General features: G+C 40.7%; 1 protein-coding gene across 1 annotated transcript; it reads left to right on the top strand.

Moving 5' to 3' along the window:
• The first annotated feature begins 419 nt into the window (after nt 1-419).
• Nucleotides 420-15,510, top strand: LOC125377376 (aldehyde dehydrogenase, cytosolic 2-like). Its single transcript, XM_048390437.1, is given in 5 exon segments — nt 420-521; nt 13,130-13,294; nt 14,161-14,318; nt 15,430-15,439; nt 15,442-15,510. Coding segments are annotated over 5 exon segments (504 nt in total).
• Nucleotides 15,511-21,022: the final 5,512 nt, after the last annotated feature.

Below are 21,022 nucleotides of genomic sequence, written 5' to 3'. Positions count from 1 at the left end.
CAAAAAGAATATTGCTGCTTTAAACATGAAAAGGGAAAAGCGAAATCCTACATGAACGACTGGACGTATTGCATATGCTTTAGACGTACAAGGTCTTCATTATCTTAAATTATCAGTACCACGACCAGTGAGTCATACTATTATAATAATAGCAAGTCAGTCTATGTCACTATCTGTTCGTGTAACATTGTAACAACAACTTTTTTATGGCCAATAACTTGTAATCTCCTACCGAGACCGTAATATCAACACCTTTCTGAAAACTCAGTTGCTTTTCCCACCGATATAAATTGAGTGATTTATCCTTCAGATATTTTCATTACTTTAGGTCTCTTAATGTATGTTGGTCTTGGAACGTTGTTATATCACTACGAGATGTTGACATGAGAGGGAACCCATACTGTGACACAAGAGCAGGAATGGTTCTTACATCCAAGCATTATCGTGGCAATCTAGGGATTCCTACAGACCATCATCGGATCCTGGTAGCTAATGAACAGAACTCGGGCCATGCTAACCTAGTATACCACTTAGCATGCTAATCAACATTCTCAAAACTTATCGTCACAGCGTGATACGCAACGTATCATTATCTGTATAAGCTAATGTATCTTAACTACCATTGGATATACTGAAAGCTGAAAACAATATGTACGTTTTGCGACAAAATAATATTAGAAACCTTTTTCCTCATTATTGTGTAACCTTGTATTCAAGGGATCTCACCTCTCTTCAACAGAGGCGTTTGGAATAGTGTGTAACTGTTACTTTGATAGATATGTTACTCATACGCTGCTGAAAAGGCAAAAGGTCCCAGCATTGATTTGAATGTATTCAGCTTCACATGCCTCTTGAGAAAAAAGTAAACACGAGTCTTACATATCAGCACATTAGTCCATCTAAACCGTGCAGGATACATAATGTGAACAGATGTATCTACTCATCATCTTCGAACCATTTTCACTCTACATCCCTAAGCAAATTCATCATCAGGTGCACATATAACATTTGTTTATGTTATCAGAATGACTATTTATCGTAACATCCCTTTTCGGCCATGTCATAACTAGATGTCATTCAACACAATCTATATTTCGACAGCGGACAGTCCATGGTATTATATTCTATAGATATAGAATCTTAGGAAGCTATCATGTATAGAAACTGTTGTCATCGTACTGTGGAGTGATTGGTTGATCAAATACAATCTAAAAGGCAAGGACAACAAGAGTATACAATTACTGTATATAAACATTTTATTATTCACATGCATATAGGAAGGCACGTGTCGGAGACCTGTGACTCCCTTTACGACATAAATGGTTCATTTTGTATCATATATTGATACGAGTTTTAGCATGTAGTGAAGCCTGATGGTGTTATCAATATTTTTGGTTGCATTTTGGAAGCCCCGAGCAAAAACGCAACATAAAAAACGAATCGCCAAAACGCACCATTTCAATGAATATGTAGGTATCATGCACCCATTTCTCGCGAAACCGAAAATGCACGAACTGTCACGAACTGTTGTGGGTAACAAATTGTGGCCGATTCTTGGACCTACCACTCCTTGGTCAACAATGCCACGCCTAACTCAAATTCAGAGAAACCAGGCTATCGGACGTTTGGAATCTGTCCAAGATGTTGCCCGTCATTCCAACGTTAACATAACCACAATTTACCGTCTCCTGCATTGATACTATGCTACACAGAGCACAGATGACCTTCCTCGGAGCGGTCGTCCTAGGGTCACCACACCTCGACAAGATCGGCAGATTATCCGTTAACACCAGCGACATCCGTTCCTAACTGCAAGTGAAAGTGCTCGACAGACCTTAGTAACACATAATCGACACATTAGCCGGGACACTGTGATCCGACGTCTCCGTTCTAACAACCTCAGATGTCTCCGACCAGCACGTCGTCCTGTTCTCCAACCACGGCATCGACAAGCACGACTTCAGTGGGCACAGGGTCATCGCAATTGGCGTCATCGTGAGTGGAGGCGTGTCATCTTCTCTGATGAAAGTCGCTTTTGTGTCTCCCATGCAGACACGGCGTCAATGCTCAGTGGTATATCGACCAAGTGATCCGACCCCACGTTGTTCCATTTTTTGCACAACATCAACAACACATTTTCCATCAGGACAACGCTCGTCCCCATGTTACCAGAGCTACCATGGCCTTTCTGCAACAACACAACATCCGTTTTCTACCGCGGCCAGCCTTCGGCCCTGATCTGAACCCCATCGAACACTTTTGGGATGAGGTTCAAAGGCGTCTACACATCGTGCACCCAGTCCCTACAACTGCCGATGAACTACGCACAGCTGCTCTGGCTGAAATTGATAGCTTCTCAGAAATGAAAGACTAAGGTGTTACTTTTGTCAAACACTTCACAGCCCGTAAAAACAATGTAATATCTTGACGTTCAGTTACTCTTCAGTCGACGCAGTCGAAAGTAAGTGCATTATCATACCTGGTTCAACTAGCATTGGTTTCAGATGGAACAGGGGCGTTTATCTCGTCTCTCAGTTATCGCTTATGTTTTAAAGCTAACATCATTACGAAACCTGGTAAGGGAGTAAATACACAATATTAATGAATGAATACACAATGCCATTTAGAAAGTGGTCAGATGTCACAAATGTTATATTTGGGATAACACTTTCTTAGTAAAGTACAGATTCTAGTACTTTTTTGGGGTTGAGTCCCGTCCGGGATTCGAACCCACACTTGCCAGAGTGAGGCACCTAATCGCCAGCGCACAAAGTCAGCGATCTAACCCACTCAGCCACCGAGGCTTCCACAAAAATGAAAGTCCGACAACTGGTAGTCTAGATAACGTACCTTGAGCACCCCTCTGACAAGGGTAAATTGGCACGGCTCCAATGGCCGAAAGCTATGAATAGACAATGCCATTTAGAAAGTGGTCAAATGTAACAAATGTTATATTTGGGATAACACTTTCTTAGTAAAGTACAGATTCTAGTACTTTTTGGGGTTGAGTCCCGGTTATCTGAGAGACGAGATAAACGCCCCTGAACGTCAAGATATTACATTGTTTTTACGGGCTGTGAAGTGTTTGACAAAAGTAACACCTTGGTCTTTCATTTCTGAGAAGATATCAATTTCAGCCATGTCAGCAAACAATCGATCTTGGTCCCTCACAATTCCTTTACTAAGAAAGTGTTATCCCAAATATAACATAAATGAAAGTCAACAGATATCATTTGTCAAGGCACTTGGTACTGTTTTTCCCGTTCTGTGACACAACTTTCAGTGTTTGAATTGTCTGACTTCAGAAACAACTTTCGTACTGAAAGACCTTTGTTCCATCTCAGATTGAAAACAAAATTGTTGGCACTTTCATTGGTTTGGACCATGTTAATTCATGTTTCAGAAAATACTTCCACATTTATTTAGAACTTTATAACGGAATTGTCATGATTTTGACTTGGTTCGTAACAAGGTGTCGAATACTTCTGATTTGGATTATGTGTGTTGCGGATTCGGAAAATAGGGGCTGTCTATGCCAGAGGGGAACGGGCTGACTAACTTGAAAGGGGAAAGGGCTGACTAACTTGAAAGGAGAAAGTGTTATGGCTGTAGCTAACTTTGTAACTTAGTAATTAGTAGTTCCTGTTTGGATTATGTCACTTCCGGTATCGAAATAAGGGTTGCCTGCCCAAGACTTTTCAACTGAAAGTTGCTCAATTTATAGCAAATCTTACATTTCTGACTTTAAGTATATCACTCGATGTGCACAATAATGGACTTTCAAACTATATTGTTCTATTTCACACTACATCCTCTGTCGATGATGTAAAGACGCTAAGTGTTAAAGGGTGTTTTCCCCATATTTTACTGCCGCTTCCACTTTGTGTCTAAAGAAGAAGCAGTAAAATCCGTTAAACATACCAATCACTGCCTAACATCCACAGAGGAACAGGTGTAAGTCAAACAGAAACCTTTGTAGCTTTTTATTTTGAATCTTCATTACTGTGGCACTACCAGGCGAAATTGATCAGCATCTACAGTCCGTTTGACTCCAAATGAGAACGATGAATTGCAAAATAACTCGAAATCCAGAAAAGCGTATGAAACATCATTTACAGTACTTGACCATGAATACCCAGTACCAAACAAAATCTTAATTTTGTTTATTTTAAGACCAATGACGGATGAAGTTCTTTAAGAAACTATCATGTAATTTTGTATAGAAATGTGTACATGACACGTAGGGGGGACAAACCGTGGAAGGCACAGCGCAAGCACGCATGCACTGCACGTTCTGTGGTAGGGGAAATGACAGAGCGTTAGAGGGGCCGTCTCATGATAATTTCAGTCGCAATCTGACTCGCTCATGCCATAGATCTCGTCGGCGGAACTGCTGGTGCCTGAACCGACTGCCAAGATTATAGGTTGGACTGTTGCTTGCCGTAGTCCATTTCGTGACCAATAACGTGGCTCTGTCTCGTCAACGACTGTGGCCACACAACGCCTCCATGTTTCTACTATTACCCGACCAAGGGATTCCTTTACGAGTTGATCAACGTCTCGTAATTTAAGCGTTGTGTTCGATCGTCCAACGTCACCCTTGACGATGCCCCATACCAACTCGATTGGATTCAGGTCGCAGTGATAAGGTGGCAGTCGTAAGACAGCGTGACCCTGACCCTTGATGTAACTGTCAACTTTATACACGGGGTCAGGTTTCATAGTTTTGATGATTTCATAGAGCTGTGGTTTCGCAGCTCGAGAAGGAAAGGTAATGTTCCTCCGTTGCAGGCACTCGTGAAGAGCAACCTCCTCGTGGTGAGTGCTGGGTAGCGCTAATAGCTCTTCCCCCGTGTGGAACCGGGGTAGAATATTTCCACAGCACCCCATTGCTGGTCGTAAGAGGCGACCAAAGTGGGCAGCCCGTTTGCCGTGGGTTGCGTCCCTGTGTCGGCGGAGGACGGGAGTCTGGTAGTTGAGGGCACTGGTTCCTGGAACTGTGTTCCTTTGCCCAACACACTACTTCGACCCTTACTTCGCCTAGACGGGTGGTAAGATGGGCCCGGTCTTATCAATCGGCTGGTCATGCCAGGCCCTGTGCGTAATATTGTATATGCACTCCTGTGTTGTATTATAATGTATATTTTGGACTTGGCCAAGCATACTTTGTATGAATTACCAATTTTTGATGGAATAAATTGCCTAGAGTCTTACGCCAGAAGGCGGTGGCTCATGGGCCAATCTGGTACTTTCGACCTCTGAGTTCTGTATGTCTTCAATTTCTTGCCATGGGCCGAACCAGCCTGACATTTTATTTGTAAGACAAATACAGCTATTCATGTTGTTCTTACTGGAGTATACCACCTCTGTATCCCTGATGTTTGCATGTTGGAGATCCGGTGCAGGAAAACATCGCTCTTTGTAGCACTCCATGGTGGGTGGGGAGCAGGGGTGCTGAATAATTTACTTTCACCATGGCAACCAATCACTCTGGTTCAAACCGCAACGAAAAGAAAAGACGTTTTGAAGCTGAGACTTTCTCATCTGACGCTGCTTCTGTTCCACAAAATTCAAATTGGTCACGATTTCTTGTAGTTGAATCTGGAACTGAACACCCTTTAAAAATGAATCCCTTTGCAATTTGCAAAGCCATTGAAGGTATTTGCGGAGAGGTAAAAAATGTTTCACGGCTCCGGGGCGGCTCGCTTTTGGTGGAGTGTGCACGGAGACAGCAAGCTATCAATCTTTTGAATTGTACAATGTTTGCAAACACTGCAGTAGCTGTCTCTGAGCACAGAACGCTAAATTCAAGTCGAGGTATCATCCGCGACAGAGCCCGTTGTCTGGCTGAGATGTCAGAGGACGAAATACTTCTTGAATTAAAGGAACAACATGTCACGTCAGTGAAACGTTTCTCAAGAAAAGATGGTGAGACCTTCGTTCCTACACACACATATTTGTTTACCTTCTCCCTTTCAACCATACCCCAATCAATAAAGGCAGGCTATTTCAACATCGGAGTGGAGGTGTATGTCCCCAATCCACTCCGATGTTATAAATGTCAGAAGTTTGGACATGGGTCCAAGACATGCAATCGATCGTCTGTTTGTTGCCGCTGTGGTGGCAATCACGACGGTTCTGATTGTAGAGCTGAACTTAAATGTGTTAATTGTAATGGCCGACATGTTGCATCTTCCAAATCCTGTCCACTGTGGAAACTTGAAAAGGATATTTTGACTGTCAAATGTCAAAATAATTTGCCTTATCTAGATGCTAAAAAACTTGTTGCCAGCCGGTCTCCTCCATCAACACAAACCTATGCTGCAGCTGTCTCTCGCCCTTCCACAACTAGATCCATAGAATGTCAAACAGATTTGACATGGACAAATTCTGAACATCCAATGACTATTACGACAACATCTGAAAGCCAGACACCTCAGTTAGCTAATACAGCATGTGCCCCTTCTCCACCATCTAAGATTATGAGTGAAACTTTGACTCAATCTTTAGCAGCTACAGAAATGTCAGCTACTGTACAAACATCAGCTGACCCGTCAAGAAAACAAAAGAAAAAACAAAACAGGAAAATTACAACAAAGATCCCGACTCCTACTGAAACATCTGTAGATGTTCACAACTTCTTTGATCCTTTAGAGATGGATGTTACTCCATCCTCACATCACAACAACAGTTGTGACTCCTCTTCACATTCACGTGAGCGATCTCCTGTGGAACCGCCATGAATCATTTAAATGTACTTCAATGGAATTGCAGAGGGCTTCGGCACAATTTTAACGAACTACAGTTATTAACAACTGATTTTATTCCATCAGCAATTTGTTTACAAGAGACGTACTTAAAAAATACTGATAAATTTGATTTAAGGAAGTATAGTTCCTATAATTCTTTTTCTCCTCCGGGAGATAAAGCTACTGGAGGTACTTCTATGTTGGTGCGGCAGGGCGTTGTTCACAGTCCTGTTCCACTTGACACGAATTTGCAAGCAGTTGCAGTTAGACTTACACTGCATATTGCCTTCACACTTTGCTCCTTATACATTCCTCCATCTTCAAATCTTCAGCGTAACGATCTACAAAAACTATACGACCAGGTCCCCAAGCCCTGTGTCATCATGGGTGATCTAAATGGGCATAATCCTTTATGGGGAAGTTCAACCATTAATCAAAAGGGAAAAGTGATCGAGGATTTTGTTTCCGATAATGATCTTTGCATCTTTAACGATGACTCGGACACCTACTTACACCCTGCAACTGGTACGTATTCATCATTAGACCTGTCTTTGACGGATTCAGTTTTGTTGAGTGAATTCACATGGTCCGTCCATGATGACCTATGTGGGAGTGACCATTTCCCCACGGTGCTTAAACCAATTAATCCTGCTGATGATCCTCCTTCACCTCGATGGAATTTTGTGAAGGCTGATTGGCTTTTATTTCAATCTTTATGCAAAGATAAATTACTACCTACGTCTTTTCAGAATGTTACTGGCCCGATTCAGTTGTTCTCAGATCTACTGAATGAAATTGCTGATGAATCAATACCTAAGTCCTCGATCAACCCACGTGTTCGTAAACCGTGGTTTGATGACACTTGCAAACACGCTAGGAAATGTCGTAAGAAGGCGGAGAAATACTTCCGAAAACATCCTACTGTCCATAATTTAAACACTGTCAAAATTTCAAATGCTAAGGCAAGACGTCTATTTAAGCAAAATAAACGTCAATCATGGAGGAACTATGTCTCCAAAATAAACACTCGTACCCCTATGTCCAAGGTATGGAATATGATCAAAAAGATCAAAGGCAAGGGATCAAATTCTACAGTAAACCATTTAAAGGATGGTGACACTTTGCTAACGGATAAATCTGCTATTGCCAATAGAATTGGGAAAACTTTATCTCAACATTCATCTTCATCAAATTACGTTCCCGAATTTCAAAAATATCAGCTTCAACAGGAAAAGAAAAAAGTAAATTTTACATCTGATAATGGTGAAGATTACAATGAGGTATTTTCACTACATGAGCTACATACTGCCTTAGGGCAAGCTCATGATACAGCAGCAGGCGCTGATAATATTCATTATCAGCTACTTAAACACTTGCCAGAATCATGTCTTGAAACTTTGTTGAATATATTCGATGATATTTGGACAGCAGGGACATTTCCAGCTTCATGGCATAAAGCCATTGTTATCCCCATACCCAAACCTGGGCGGGATCATTCTGATCCATCAAATTACAGACCTATCTCTCTTACTAGCTGTGTTTGTAAAACGATGGAACGCATGGTAAATAATCGATTAGTGTGGTACTTGGAAACAAATAATCTTCTTACCAATATACAATGTGGTTTCCGGAAGAACAGAAGTACTATCGATCATTTAGTGCGTTTAGAATCGTTCATTAAAAACTCCATTGTAAATAGACAACATGCTGTATCGATCTTTTTCGATTTAGAAAAAGCTTACGATACAACATGGAAACATGGTATTTTAAAAGATCTTCATGATTTTGGATTAAGAGGCCGTCTGCCTCATTTTATATCCCAGTTTTTAACAGACAGGCAATTTCAAGTCCGAGTGGGTACAACCCTGTCTGATCATTATAATCAGGATCAGGGTGTCCCACAAGGCAGTATTTTGTCTGTCACTTTATTCAGTATAAAAATTAACAGTTTGTCAAAAGTTTTAACTGATTCAGTTGATGGATCACTTTTTGTGGATGATTTTAATCTATCTTGTCGGGGTAAAAATATGCACACAATCGAAAGGCAATTACAATTATGTCTTAATAAAATTAACAAGTGGTGTCTAGAAAACGGGTTTAAATTTTCCAAATCAAAAACTAATTGCATACATTTCTGCCGAAAATATAAACCGCATAAGGACCCTGAACTATTTCTGAATGGCACTCCTATCAAAGTTGTTAAGGAAGCCAAGTTCTTGGGACTTATTTTTGATCATCACTTAACTTTTCTCCCGCATATTAAATACCTCAAAGCTAAATGCCTGAAGGCACTCGATCTATTAAAAGTTGTTTCTAATTCAAAGTGGGGAGGGGATCAAACAACCCTCTTACACTTGTACAGGTCACTAATTCGTTCCAAACTTGATTACGGCTCCATCATCTATGGTGGAGCCTGCAAAAGTAATTTACAAAAACTAGATACGATACATCATCAGGGTCTGAGGCTTTGTCTTGGAGCCTTCAGAACGTCTCCCATTCACAGTCTCTATATAGAAGCAGATGAGCCTTCTCTTAAACAACGCCGACTAAAATTATCTCTACAATACATCACTAAATTATATTCTAATCCGTCAAATCCAGCTTTTGAATGTATATTCCATCCTCTCTACGAAGATCTTTACAATAAGAAATCGGCACTCCATCCACCACTCGGAATTAGAATAAAATCTGCAATATCAGCTTCAAATATTAAACTCCAAGATATAGCTCCTACTCAACTTTTCTCCTCTCCTCCTTGGCAAATGGTAAAGCCAGAGGTAGACCTGACATTAACCAAACTTAAGAAATCAGATACTAACCAATTAATATACCAACAAGAATACCACCAACTTAGAAACAATTATGACACTTATAAATCTATATTTACCGATGGATCCAAGGATGGTGGCACAGTTGCTAGTGCCACTGTCATTGGATCCAGAACAATCTCTTCCCGTTTACCTGATAACAGTTCAATATTCACTGCAGAAGCAAACGCCATTTTTACAGCACTTAAATATATCAGTAATCAATCTAAACATAAACAATTCATACTGTTTTCAGATTCTCTTTCATGTCTTCAGGCAATTAAAAATATGTCTTCAAAACATCCACTTTTAATCCAAATTCTTGAGTTATTTAATGATCTTGCTACTGGCCAATATGACATCGTCTTTTGTTGGTTACCAAGCCATTTTGGTATCAAAGGTAACACAATGGCCGATGCTGCTGCAAAAGCAGCCCTCAACAAATCTGTGACACCACTTCTGATCCCATACACTGATGTTAAACCCTTGATTCGATCTTACATCCGAGATCTTATGCAACAGAAGTGGGACGCCCAAGTAGGTATCAATAAATTACATGAAATTAAACCAAATATCGGTTACACCTACTTGGGCTGTCAGTCCAGATTTGAAGAGGTCATTATGCGACGATGTCGTATTGGCCACAGCAGATATACGCACGAATATTTATTACAAGGTGAGGATCCTCCGTTTTGTATCCCTTGTGATGAAAGAATCACGGTTAAGCATGTCCTGCTTGACTGTGTTGATTTTTCCATCACAAGGGATAAATATTTCAATGTAAAAACAATTAAGGACCTTTTTAATGATGTTAATTCTCGTTTAATATTATGTTTTTTAAAGGAAATAGAGCTTTTTCATAAATTTTGATGTGTTCAATGTATTGTTTTACAAATTGGTAGTGCGAAATTCATAACTTAGATTGTTAGTGGCTGTACCCTTGAGGGGGGTTGAAGTAGCGTAAAATTATTGTCCCCCTAAGAGGGTATGTACGTCCCAAATCATTCGAAGTATTTTTCTGCACACTAGGCTTTTAAACGTAGTATCTTCGTTATTTTAATCTAAGGCTTAACTGGTACACTGTCGCCAGTGACTGAAGGGATGATATAAATCCTGCCGGGGTCCATGCAGGAAGCAAAAGTACTGTCCCCATGGTCCCCAGTATGGTGATCTCCCTTCAGTTGCTGACGATTTCTAGCCCATTTTTAAATTGTGATGTTCATTAATGCTTACTGCCTTTTAATATTCTCAACTAGTTTTAAATCAAGTCTGTGATATTCTAGTTATTATACTGTCCTTCGTTGACAGCTTTTTATTCAGTTGAAATATATGTATCATAAATGTATCATAAATGTAATTTCTCGTCACGATATGGCTGAAATATTGCCCATGTGTCGTTAAATCTTAACTCACTCACTCCTCCGTTGCAGCCAAGTAACCATGTCTCCTTTGCGGTTATTAGAGGTTGGAGTCTTGCTTTCTGGATCCTGCACACTATGATACGGTGCATTGTCCATGACAATGAGAGACTTGGTAGGCAAAGCAGGGACTAATTTATCTTTCACCCACTCCAGAAATACATTGCCGTTCATTTCTGTGTGGTAGTCCCTGTTGTCTTTGGCCTTGGCTCTAAAGACGAGGTCACAGTCTGGGAGAAAATCCTGACCAGCAGAACCAGCATGGAGAACTATGAGTCCTTCACCCTTTCCCATTGGTAACTCCTTACAGTCACCACTGGGTACCCACTGACTGCTGGCTATGTGTGACGCATTTACCCATGTCTCATCTAAGAAGACGGGCTCATATCCTTCTTCACGTTCCTGCTTGATGGTACGAAGGTAATGATTCGGAGACGAACAATGTCAGACCGTTCGCACAACACAGCCCTATTTTCCCCAGTTATCTTTTTGTATTTGTAACCAAATGTATGCAACAGCTGCCATAGTTTGTACTTTGTAACACGTAAATCATGGTCAGTTTCAAGGTGTTTCTTCAAAATTCTTAGGGACAGGTACTTATTTTCTGAGTGCAGTTTAACAATTGCACGTCTGACTTGATCCCTCTGAAAAAACTGTCTAATTTATCAACCTTGCGTGGTTTTGACATGTTCCCTACCTCCTTGGCCTGACTATTTGTATCTCGTCGACTAACAACATTTTTTAAGTTTCTGAGGGGACAAACCAAGAGCTTTTGAAGCTCGTTTCAAGAATTTATTAATTGCATAAAAATGCTTTGCTCTTTCTGCTTCACTTCTAAGGAAATCATGCACATTCAACATCAACTGTTTAACATCTGCTGAGTAGCGCATCTTGTCAGTGAATGAACACGATCACTGTGTAGCACGTGCAGACCGTGCTTGTGCTGTTCCTTCCACGGTTTGTCCCCCTACGTGTCATGTATACATTTCTATACAAAATTACATGATAGTTTCTTAAAAAACTTCATCCGTCATGGGTCTTAAAATAAACAAAATTCAGATTTTGTTGGGTACAGGGTATTCATGGTCAAGTACCGTATTGATGTTTCATACACTCGTCTTGATTTCGAGTTAATTTGCAATTCATCGTTCTCATTTGGTGTCAAACGAACTGTATTTTAAAAGAGGAATTTAATGCGACATGAAAATAATGCGAGCTCTTGATTTTAGACATAAATGCGCATTTTAAAAAAGCGAATGCCATACCCTTTCCTAAAAAAATATGCTCTGGATTTATGTTCTGTGTTATTTTAATTAATGTTACCTACATAAATAAAAGCCTTACCTGAAAACGCTTCGTTTGTTTCAAATGACGTTTTGAGAAGGAACTGTGAGTAGACAGAGATAAATAAAATAACTGTGCACATTAAATCCCCTGTCCATGTGTTTTCAGTGTGAGATTCCTTCCTTATTTCCTTGCAGCTATTATTGTGTCAGTGTCGTTTTAGTTGACAGTCTGTTGGTACTAGTATATACGTTCGGCCCTTTGATGAAAAGAAGTAGAAAACAGATCAGCGTATCAAATCTTCGATCAGGTGACAATCCTCACACTCCCGTTGACCTGCGGATTAGTGTCATGAAACCCATTCATGCGCGTTGGCTCGTGTCTGCTCTTGACAAGCTTGTAAAGGACACTGATGGGATAATTCGTGGCTGGCGCCAATCTGGGCTGCTTGACAGGATGTGAACTGACCACTACTCAACTTCACTTTGTGTAGGTGACTTTGTTATTTGAAAAATTAATGCGAATAACATTAATGCGACCTTCCGCCACTCGCATTTTTCGCATTAATTTTCTGCTCGCATTAATTTCCTGTTTTACAGTATCAATGAAATTCATGGTTCAGAGTTGTGTCCCTCAGTGATGCCAGAATTTGCTGATGATTGGTTAGACTCCAAGATCCTGACTGATCATGGTTTTTGGTCTGTCAGCCTCATACATGGAAACTTCTCTAGTTTGTTGTCTGACTCAGAACATAGGCTTGGATAACTGTCGCAGTCTTCATTGCTGTACGTCTTCCGCCCTGTTGTTGTAGCTAACTGATACGCAAGTCGTATTGAGTCTTGTGGTCAATCCTACCTTCTGTTTGCTGTAGGTTGATGATGCCCAGTTCAAGAAGATCCTTGACATGATAAAGAGTGGCAAGGATGAGGGAGCCAAGTTGCAGTACGGGGGAGAGAGGTGGGGCGGCAAGGGCTACTTCATCAAGCCCACAGTGTTCTCCGAAGTAACGGACAACATGAGGATTGCCAGAGAGGAGGTAGGTTGTAGGAGAGAGGTGGGGTGACAAGGGCTACTTCATCAAGCCCACAGTGTTCTCTGATGTGACGGACAAAAATGAGGATTGCCAGGGAGGAGGCAGGTTGTAGGAGAGAGGTGGGGTGACAAGGGCTACTTCATCAAGCCCACAGTGTTCTCTGATGTGACGGACAACATGAGGATTGCCAGGGAGGAGGTAGGTTGCAGGAGGGAGGTGGTGTACAAACCTGTATGGGGATTCATAGGGAGGTGTGCCCTGCTGAGTGCTGTGTGTTGATTATGACGCTATCACCCACTGGTTTGCTTGGCCAGGATTTGAGTATTTACAGGCTTGAATAATTGCTAAGATGTGAAGTAACATTCACTCACTCACTCATTCACCAACCTCACACAAATTTTAGGTACAGTTGGAGGCATGATGACCAAGTATCCTTCAGTGCTGCAATGACCCTGAGCATAGTTGTGTCCCTTTGACATGCCAGGAACATGTGATCATGGGTTAGAATTCCAGATTTACCCAAAATATCGTCATTGGTTTGCCCGTACCAAACCCATACTTGTAGGTTCATAGTGTAAACATCTAAACACATCACTTTTCTGCCACATTGATACGACTGAAACAGAGTTGGATGTGGCAATACCCCGAGGCCACTCCCTCACACTCTATATGTGAGTGAGTGAGTGAGTATGGTTTTACGCCGCTTTTAGCAATATTCCAGCAATATCACGGCGGGGGACACCAGAAATGGGCTTCACACATTGTACCCACGTCGGGAATCGAACCCGGGTCTTGGGCGTGACGAGCGAACGCTTAAACCTCTAGGCTACCTGACCGCCCCCACACTCTATATGTAATTCTATCTATAGATATTCGGGCCGGTCCAGTCCATCATCAAGTTCCGTGACGTGGAGGAGGTTCTGGAGAGAGCCAACGCCACAAAGTACGGTCTGGCGGTAGGCGTCATCACAAACGACATCAACAAGGCGCTCGTGTTGTCACAGAAGCTCCAGGCTGGCGGTGTATGGTGAGTAGGTGTTGTCATGGAAACCATTCAAATCTAAACCCTCAACTATATGAGATGCTCGTTTGGACACTTGTGGTGACTTTAAGATATCAGTCAAAAGTCATATTTGTTATGAATTAATGTCACATGTCATTGTCTGGAAGTTGTTGACAAAGATGAGTTTGTTCTAAAGAAGTGTGAGTGTGAAACTGCTGTCTATGGCACTGAATGAGGTGAGGTGAAACAGGGTTTGATGTCACATTCAGGATGGCTGTGTTTATATGGCAACGTGCATGAATGTATGTGTGTTGCTGCTTGTTCTTGGGGGGCACGGGTGGCCCAGCCGTCTAAGTTGCCGCAATTCGCTGTGCATAGGTGCATTCCTTGAGCACGCCAGAAACCTATGATTGGTTCAAATTCCGTTTCACCCTGATTATGTTTCTAGGTTTGTCAGCACCATACCCGTGCTCGTGGTTTTCACCGAAGTGGTAAACGTCTGAGACCTGCGTCACTTCAGGCTTCCCTCCCACATTAAGCTGACATAAACTGGAATACCCTTAAAAGCGGCGTAAAACCCAACTCACTCACTCGCTGCTTGTTCTAGTCCATATTAATGCTGGTTTTATAGTAATATCCCACTGAAATGTGGCAGTTCTAACATCAGCTACACAGCACAAGCACTCTATACTGACTCCGAGACAACCAGTTCATGTTATATGTCCTTAATGCTGAGCTCCAGCTGGGGTAAAAGTACCATCTTTTAACATCTTTTGGTGTGACACGTCTTTGATATGCTCACCATACAGACGTTTTATTCACAAGACAACTGATTTGGCCTTGATGCTGGATGAAGTAAAGGATCTACCAGATATTTCTCTATATAACAGCAATAGAACAAAATACTGCATTCTATCCATTAACATTTTAGATAGATCAAAATTATGTTGGTAATATTTTTAATTATTATGTTCATATATTTAATTTGTTAGGTTTTGTGATGTCTTGGACGTCAACTGGTGAATATCTGAGGATCAAGTTTTGCAATGTTAAAATAAATGAAAAAATATTATTATTTTCTTGTGTTTGTAAAGAAATCAAGCTTTAACCATTTCTATTTTCACCTGTTTTGAAGGGTGAACTGCTATATGACATCGTCACCTGTCAGACACCATTTCGAGGCTTCAAGATGTCTGGGCAAGGGAGAGAACTGTAAGTTGACAACACAGTGGGTTGTTATCAGTAATATCTTGATTACAGATTCGTCTTATTTCTCCTGATGGAGGGAGGTGGAGGGATGTGTTTCATGTAAGGGCTTAAGAGTCGGCAGAAAGGCACATACAATGGTTGCCCAGTGAACCAACAAATGTGACTGTGATTATTGTATCATTGTTTAAGATGGAGTGGTTCATTATTCATGCTGTCAACGCTCCTTCGCCAAACAAAGGCGTTATTATTTACAGGCTGCCATGATATATGTTTAAGACCGGGTCCCAGACTTGTAGGACAAGGAATGTCTTCTGGTATGTTGTTCATTGCTCAAATCACACTGTTGTGTCTCGAGAATCTTTTATGCTTTCATCAATCACGAATGTGGAGTGATACTGCCTAGGAGTTGTGATAGACTAAAAGTTTCATGGTCAAATACACTGACTTTATCTGGAGTGGAGTCTCCAAGTTTATACCTCCCACTGATGTTTTGCAGTATACCTCTTCCTCCTCCGGGATTGGATGGAATCATTTTAGACTTGATGCTGAAACTGCAAGCAGTATGGTAGGTGGAAAGTGGTTGGTCAATAGGAGGGACATAATGTCCACTGGTGGCGCTACAACATTGCAGCCCAGTTCGTTTGGCAAGGCTGGAAACAAGACTTTTATAGTCAGCTAACTCACTTGCCTTGGGAGGTTGAGAAATTGTTGTGACTGACTAAAAGTTGTTAGACACAGTACCTTTAGATGGCATTGAGTCTGCATGTTTTACTTCCCGTTGCATGAGGTCACATTAGACTTAGAGAACAAACACTCAACATTCTCAAAGTAGCATCTTCATATCAATTTTTATCTTGCTGCCTGGACAAATGTTTTCAGCAATTAATTTTGATAATAACCAATTTATGGGAATATCAAATTCAGCCACCAAACATATGCTTTTGATAAAAAGATTATGAGCCAAGGAGTATAAAAAAATGGTCTTACAATCAAAATCCTACAGAAGAAGTCTTAGCAGCCATCTTGGAAGGAAGAGCTTTGATACTATGGAAGAAAAGCTGTGCCATAATTGTATGGTTAGCTTCAATCACATATATACAAACAGATGTGTGTGAATTGCTGCTTTCCTCTTTACACATTTTCCAGATTATCTGTATCCATGGTAACCAGTTTTCTAAATCTATATATTTTCACAGATATCCGTCTTTTAGTGCTCTGTGCACTGAACAAAGTAGTTCATAGATCGCACAGAGTGCACGCAACCCAGAAGTCCTGCAGGGTACAATATGAATGGGTTACAGCTCACCTCCCTGTTGTTGCTCCTATACTGTAACATGGACGAGACTGTCATTCAATAAAGCCTTGTTTTTCTGGCATATATTTGTACGCACAAAGACGAGGTGCCGAGAACTATGACCCATGCAGTGTCATGATCACTGAGTGTTCTGGCAGGGGTTACTACAGTGAAGGGATGAGTGCATGGTCAAAAGTTGACAAATACTAGATGAAGGGCATTTATTTCAAGAATAAGATTGTGTTTATAGTCATAAAACTTCAGTTAAAACATTACTAGAGGCAGACATTCAGTGTCGATACACATTTACACAAATGTACCCATTTTCCTCCAAATCTTCAAATGAATTCGACCCGTGAAGATCCGGGGTAGAATAGGTCTTCAGCAACCCATGCTTGCCGAAAAAGGTGACTATCCTTGTCGTAAGAGGCGACTAACGGGATCGGGTGGTCAGGCTCGCTGACTTGGTTGATTACGTGGATTGATGCTCCAGATTTCAGTCACTGGATTGTCTGGTCAAGACTCGATTATTTACAGACTGCCGTCATATAGCTGGAATATTGCTGAGTACGGCGGTAAAAAAAAACCAATACAATACAATCAAAGAATCCTTTTGTGTTTTTCAAAAAGGGTGGTGCCCAGAATGCTAAACCAAACCGTTTGTCCAAAAATGTCCCCAGCATGCATTGAGGCCACTTTCCACAAAATGGATCTCTGCGAATAGTCAACACATCTATTTACCATATTTTCCCATACCTTCCAATCAACAGGTACTTTGTAAGGTCTCCAGTGCAGCCGTTCATGATAATTGTGTGCAGGAGACTTGTCATTAACCAGCACAAATTTGTCATCATTAATCAGAACACAACTTCCTGACATTATTGTCATTAAACAGCTGAACTTGTCTCTATTAAACAGAACTTGTTATCATTATTCTCAATCAGGAAGTAAAATTGTTTTTTTTATGACTGTCTGTTGTGAATAAAGGACATATTTCTCCTGCAATGGTTTGCTATTGTTTTCACAACAACCAGTAGCAAATATGTATGTAGATGACGGGCGAGAGGTTTTCCCTACACTTTTTCTGTAATATGACAGCAAGCAGAACAAGAGCTTTTCAAAATCACAAATTATCAAAAGGCACAAGTTCAACACTAGATTGATCTATGTAGCAAGTTTCTGCCTGGGCCCACTTGCACAAAACGATCTTAGCGCTAAGACTATCTGAAGCCTTTGTTAATGTATAGGAGTTAAGATGATCTTAGCACTAAGATCGCTTTGTGCAAGTGGGCCGTGGTGTCTCCACGGGCAAACAATCATTGAGTATTGGGAATCTGTTCTGCCCTCGAATCTCCACAGCCAAACAATCATTGGGTATTGGGAATCTGTTCTACCCTCGAATCTCCAAGGTCTAAACAATCATTGGGTATTGGGAATCTGTTCTGCCCTGAAATCTCCAAGGTCTAAACAATCATTGGGTATTGGGAATCTGTTCTGCCCTGAAATCTCCAAGGTCTAAACAATCATTGGGTATTGGGAATCTGTTCTGCCCTGGAATCTCCAGTTCCTTTTCGCCATATTATTACATCATGATCAGATGTTTCTTGTTATATATTCCTAATTTATACAATATTGAATTCATCAACCAATCTCAGTCTGTATCGTTTTTGTGTGATGTAATCAATCCATTCTTACTAAAGTACAAAAGACCCTCTTGGCTGTGAAATGAGCGTCTGGTAGGAGATACTTTTAACGTTCCCTTCTCTGCGGTAGTCTAAGGTAAACGTGTTGCACGTTTCCTGTCGGAGGTAAACGTGTTTCACATTCTCTTTCCGAGGTAAATATGTTTCACGTTCTGTCTGAGATGTTGCCCACTGTCTGTACGAGGTAAATTCTTGTTGCCCGGCCACTGTCTTATGTAAACGTGTTGACGTTACCTGTCTGAGGTAAACATGTTGCACGTTACCTGTCTGAGGTAAATAACTCACAAATGGAAATTATGAATAAAATGTATTCAGAAACATTTTCAAGTATTTGTCTCAGCACCTGATAGATCAGTAGTGTATTTCGCACAGTGGTCGATAAAGACACCTCTTATGTCCCTCCCTAGGGCGGTTGGGTAGCCTAGTGGTTAAAGCGTTCGCTCGTCACGCCGAAGACCCGGGTTCGAACCCCGACATGGGTACAATGTGTAAAGCCCATTTCTGCTGTCCCCCGCCGTGAAATTGCTGGAATATTGCTAAAAGCGGCGTAAAAATCACTCACTCACTCTTATGTCCCTCAAGTCCTGCAAAGGGTACCTGTTGGTGTTCATATCACCAAGGACGGTCTCTTTATAGTCAACACGCATCCATGAGGAACCAATTCCTGTAGAATATTTAATCTCTCTGTTTCATACCTTCCCCACAACTTTGATCAGCTGGCTACAACCAACGGTGATACTGAACCATCATTTTCAAATATATACACTTATATCTGTTTTCAAATAAATCATGCCTTGCGCTTTTGATCTCTCCATCATTTAGATTTAGATTTAGACTTAAACTCAAATATTAGTAGTAATACATTTGTTGTCTGAAAAAGGATGCATAGCGCTTTCAATCTGGCGTCGATTCTTTACAGTTTAATATTCAAATATCCATAATACTAATATATCTGTAACATGGTGCCTTTGATCCTTGACATATTCTTACTCAAATGGGTTTTCTGCAAGTAGTTTTCCAGCAGGATCTTTATACATATGAATAAGAAAAATGGATAAAAAGGACTTTAAATGCATACAACACCATCAACTCTAATAATTGGAAAATGTGAAAGATATACTTTACATTTATTTTGCAAAACAACCAAATGCTTAACGGCTACGTTAAGAAAACTACCATATTCAAAACATTGTCTAATAAATATTGCCTCTCCTCTCCTCTCCTCTCCATCCCAGACATATTCATATGCAAATATATATAATGATATAACTGTTGTTGTCTCCTTTATATCGCGTCTCCATCCTTGATAGATTAAAATTCAATTATGTAATATATCTGTTGTCTAATGTATTATGTATGGCTCCTTTTGTCTCGCCTCCATGCTTGACAGCTGCAGATTCATACTCAAACATCTGAGTGGTTTTTTCAGCAGCATTTTATTTACACGAACAAGAAAGTTAAACATACACAAATGCATCACAAATCACCTCTAAAATTGGACAACGAAAAAAATAATAATATACTTTAAATGTATTTTGCGAAACTAATTATAAGCGTTTATAGATGATAATGATTTGAGACATATTAATGTTCTCCTTGTATCCTCACTAACCATATACTTAATCAAACGTAGGAGATAATTTAATATAAACTTAAAGTGAAAAACAAAAGAATCACCTATTTTGCAATAAAAACAACCGCTTATAGATAATGAAGCTATACAGTTTACTTTGCCATCGACAAGGACCAATTTATTTATCATATACCTAACTATGGCATGAGGCATTTCAATTGCATGTCTGATAGAGCCAACAGAGAACATATGTCAACATATCCGGGAGGTGTAATAGCCAAGTCCGTATTACACCCGTCTGCTGGGCTGATATATGACGATAGATATCAGCCCAGGTGGTACGAAATTGGAGTTACGTCCCTTAGTTCGCCTGCTCGGGCTCTCCTCCCACATTAAGCCTACACAACGTGATGTAACTGAAATGTTGTTAAAAGCGGCGTTAAAAACCCGACTCATTCACATACTCACTCCACAGATTCACAGGATCTCCAAGCAGGCGGTGACACTACATATACCAGGATATTCTTGATAGAGAAATAAATACTTTGTATAACACCTGACATAATTTTGGTGTTGGATGCTTGTGTAAACATTTGACGTAAAACATTCAGAGCCTCTCCTGAAAGCACGCTGCGAGTCATTAACTACATCCAGACTCGGTACATCAACCCTGACAACCTTGGACCGGATTAAAGTAAAAACAATGAAGCACTGCTGGCACAAATGGGTAGGATTTTGCCTATGCGTGACGACCCGGGTTAGAATTGCGAAGATCCATGTTCATGATATAGATTACTGGGTTCTCTGGTCCAGACTCGTGTATTTACAGGCCGCCATCATATATATAGCTGGAATACCACAGGGTATTTATGAGTTTTATATTATGCAAAGTTTTGTGACAAGAACTAATTATTATCAATAAGACTGAAATAAGCATGCAAGTGTTAAA

The sequence above is a fragment of the Haliotis rufescens genome, unplaced genomic scaffold (genome assembly GCF_023055435.1).
Source record: "Haliotis rufescens isolate VD_foot unplaced genomic scaffold, xgHalRufe1.0.p SCAF_9, whole genome shotgun sequence".
Lineage (NCBI taxonomy): Eukaryota > Metazoa > Mollusca > Gastropoda > Lepetellida > Haliotidae > Haliotis > Haliotis rufescens.
This window is presented reverse-complemented; position numbering and strand designations above follow the sequence as displayed.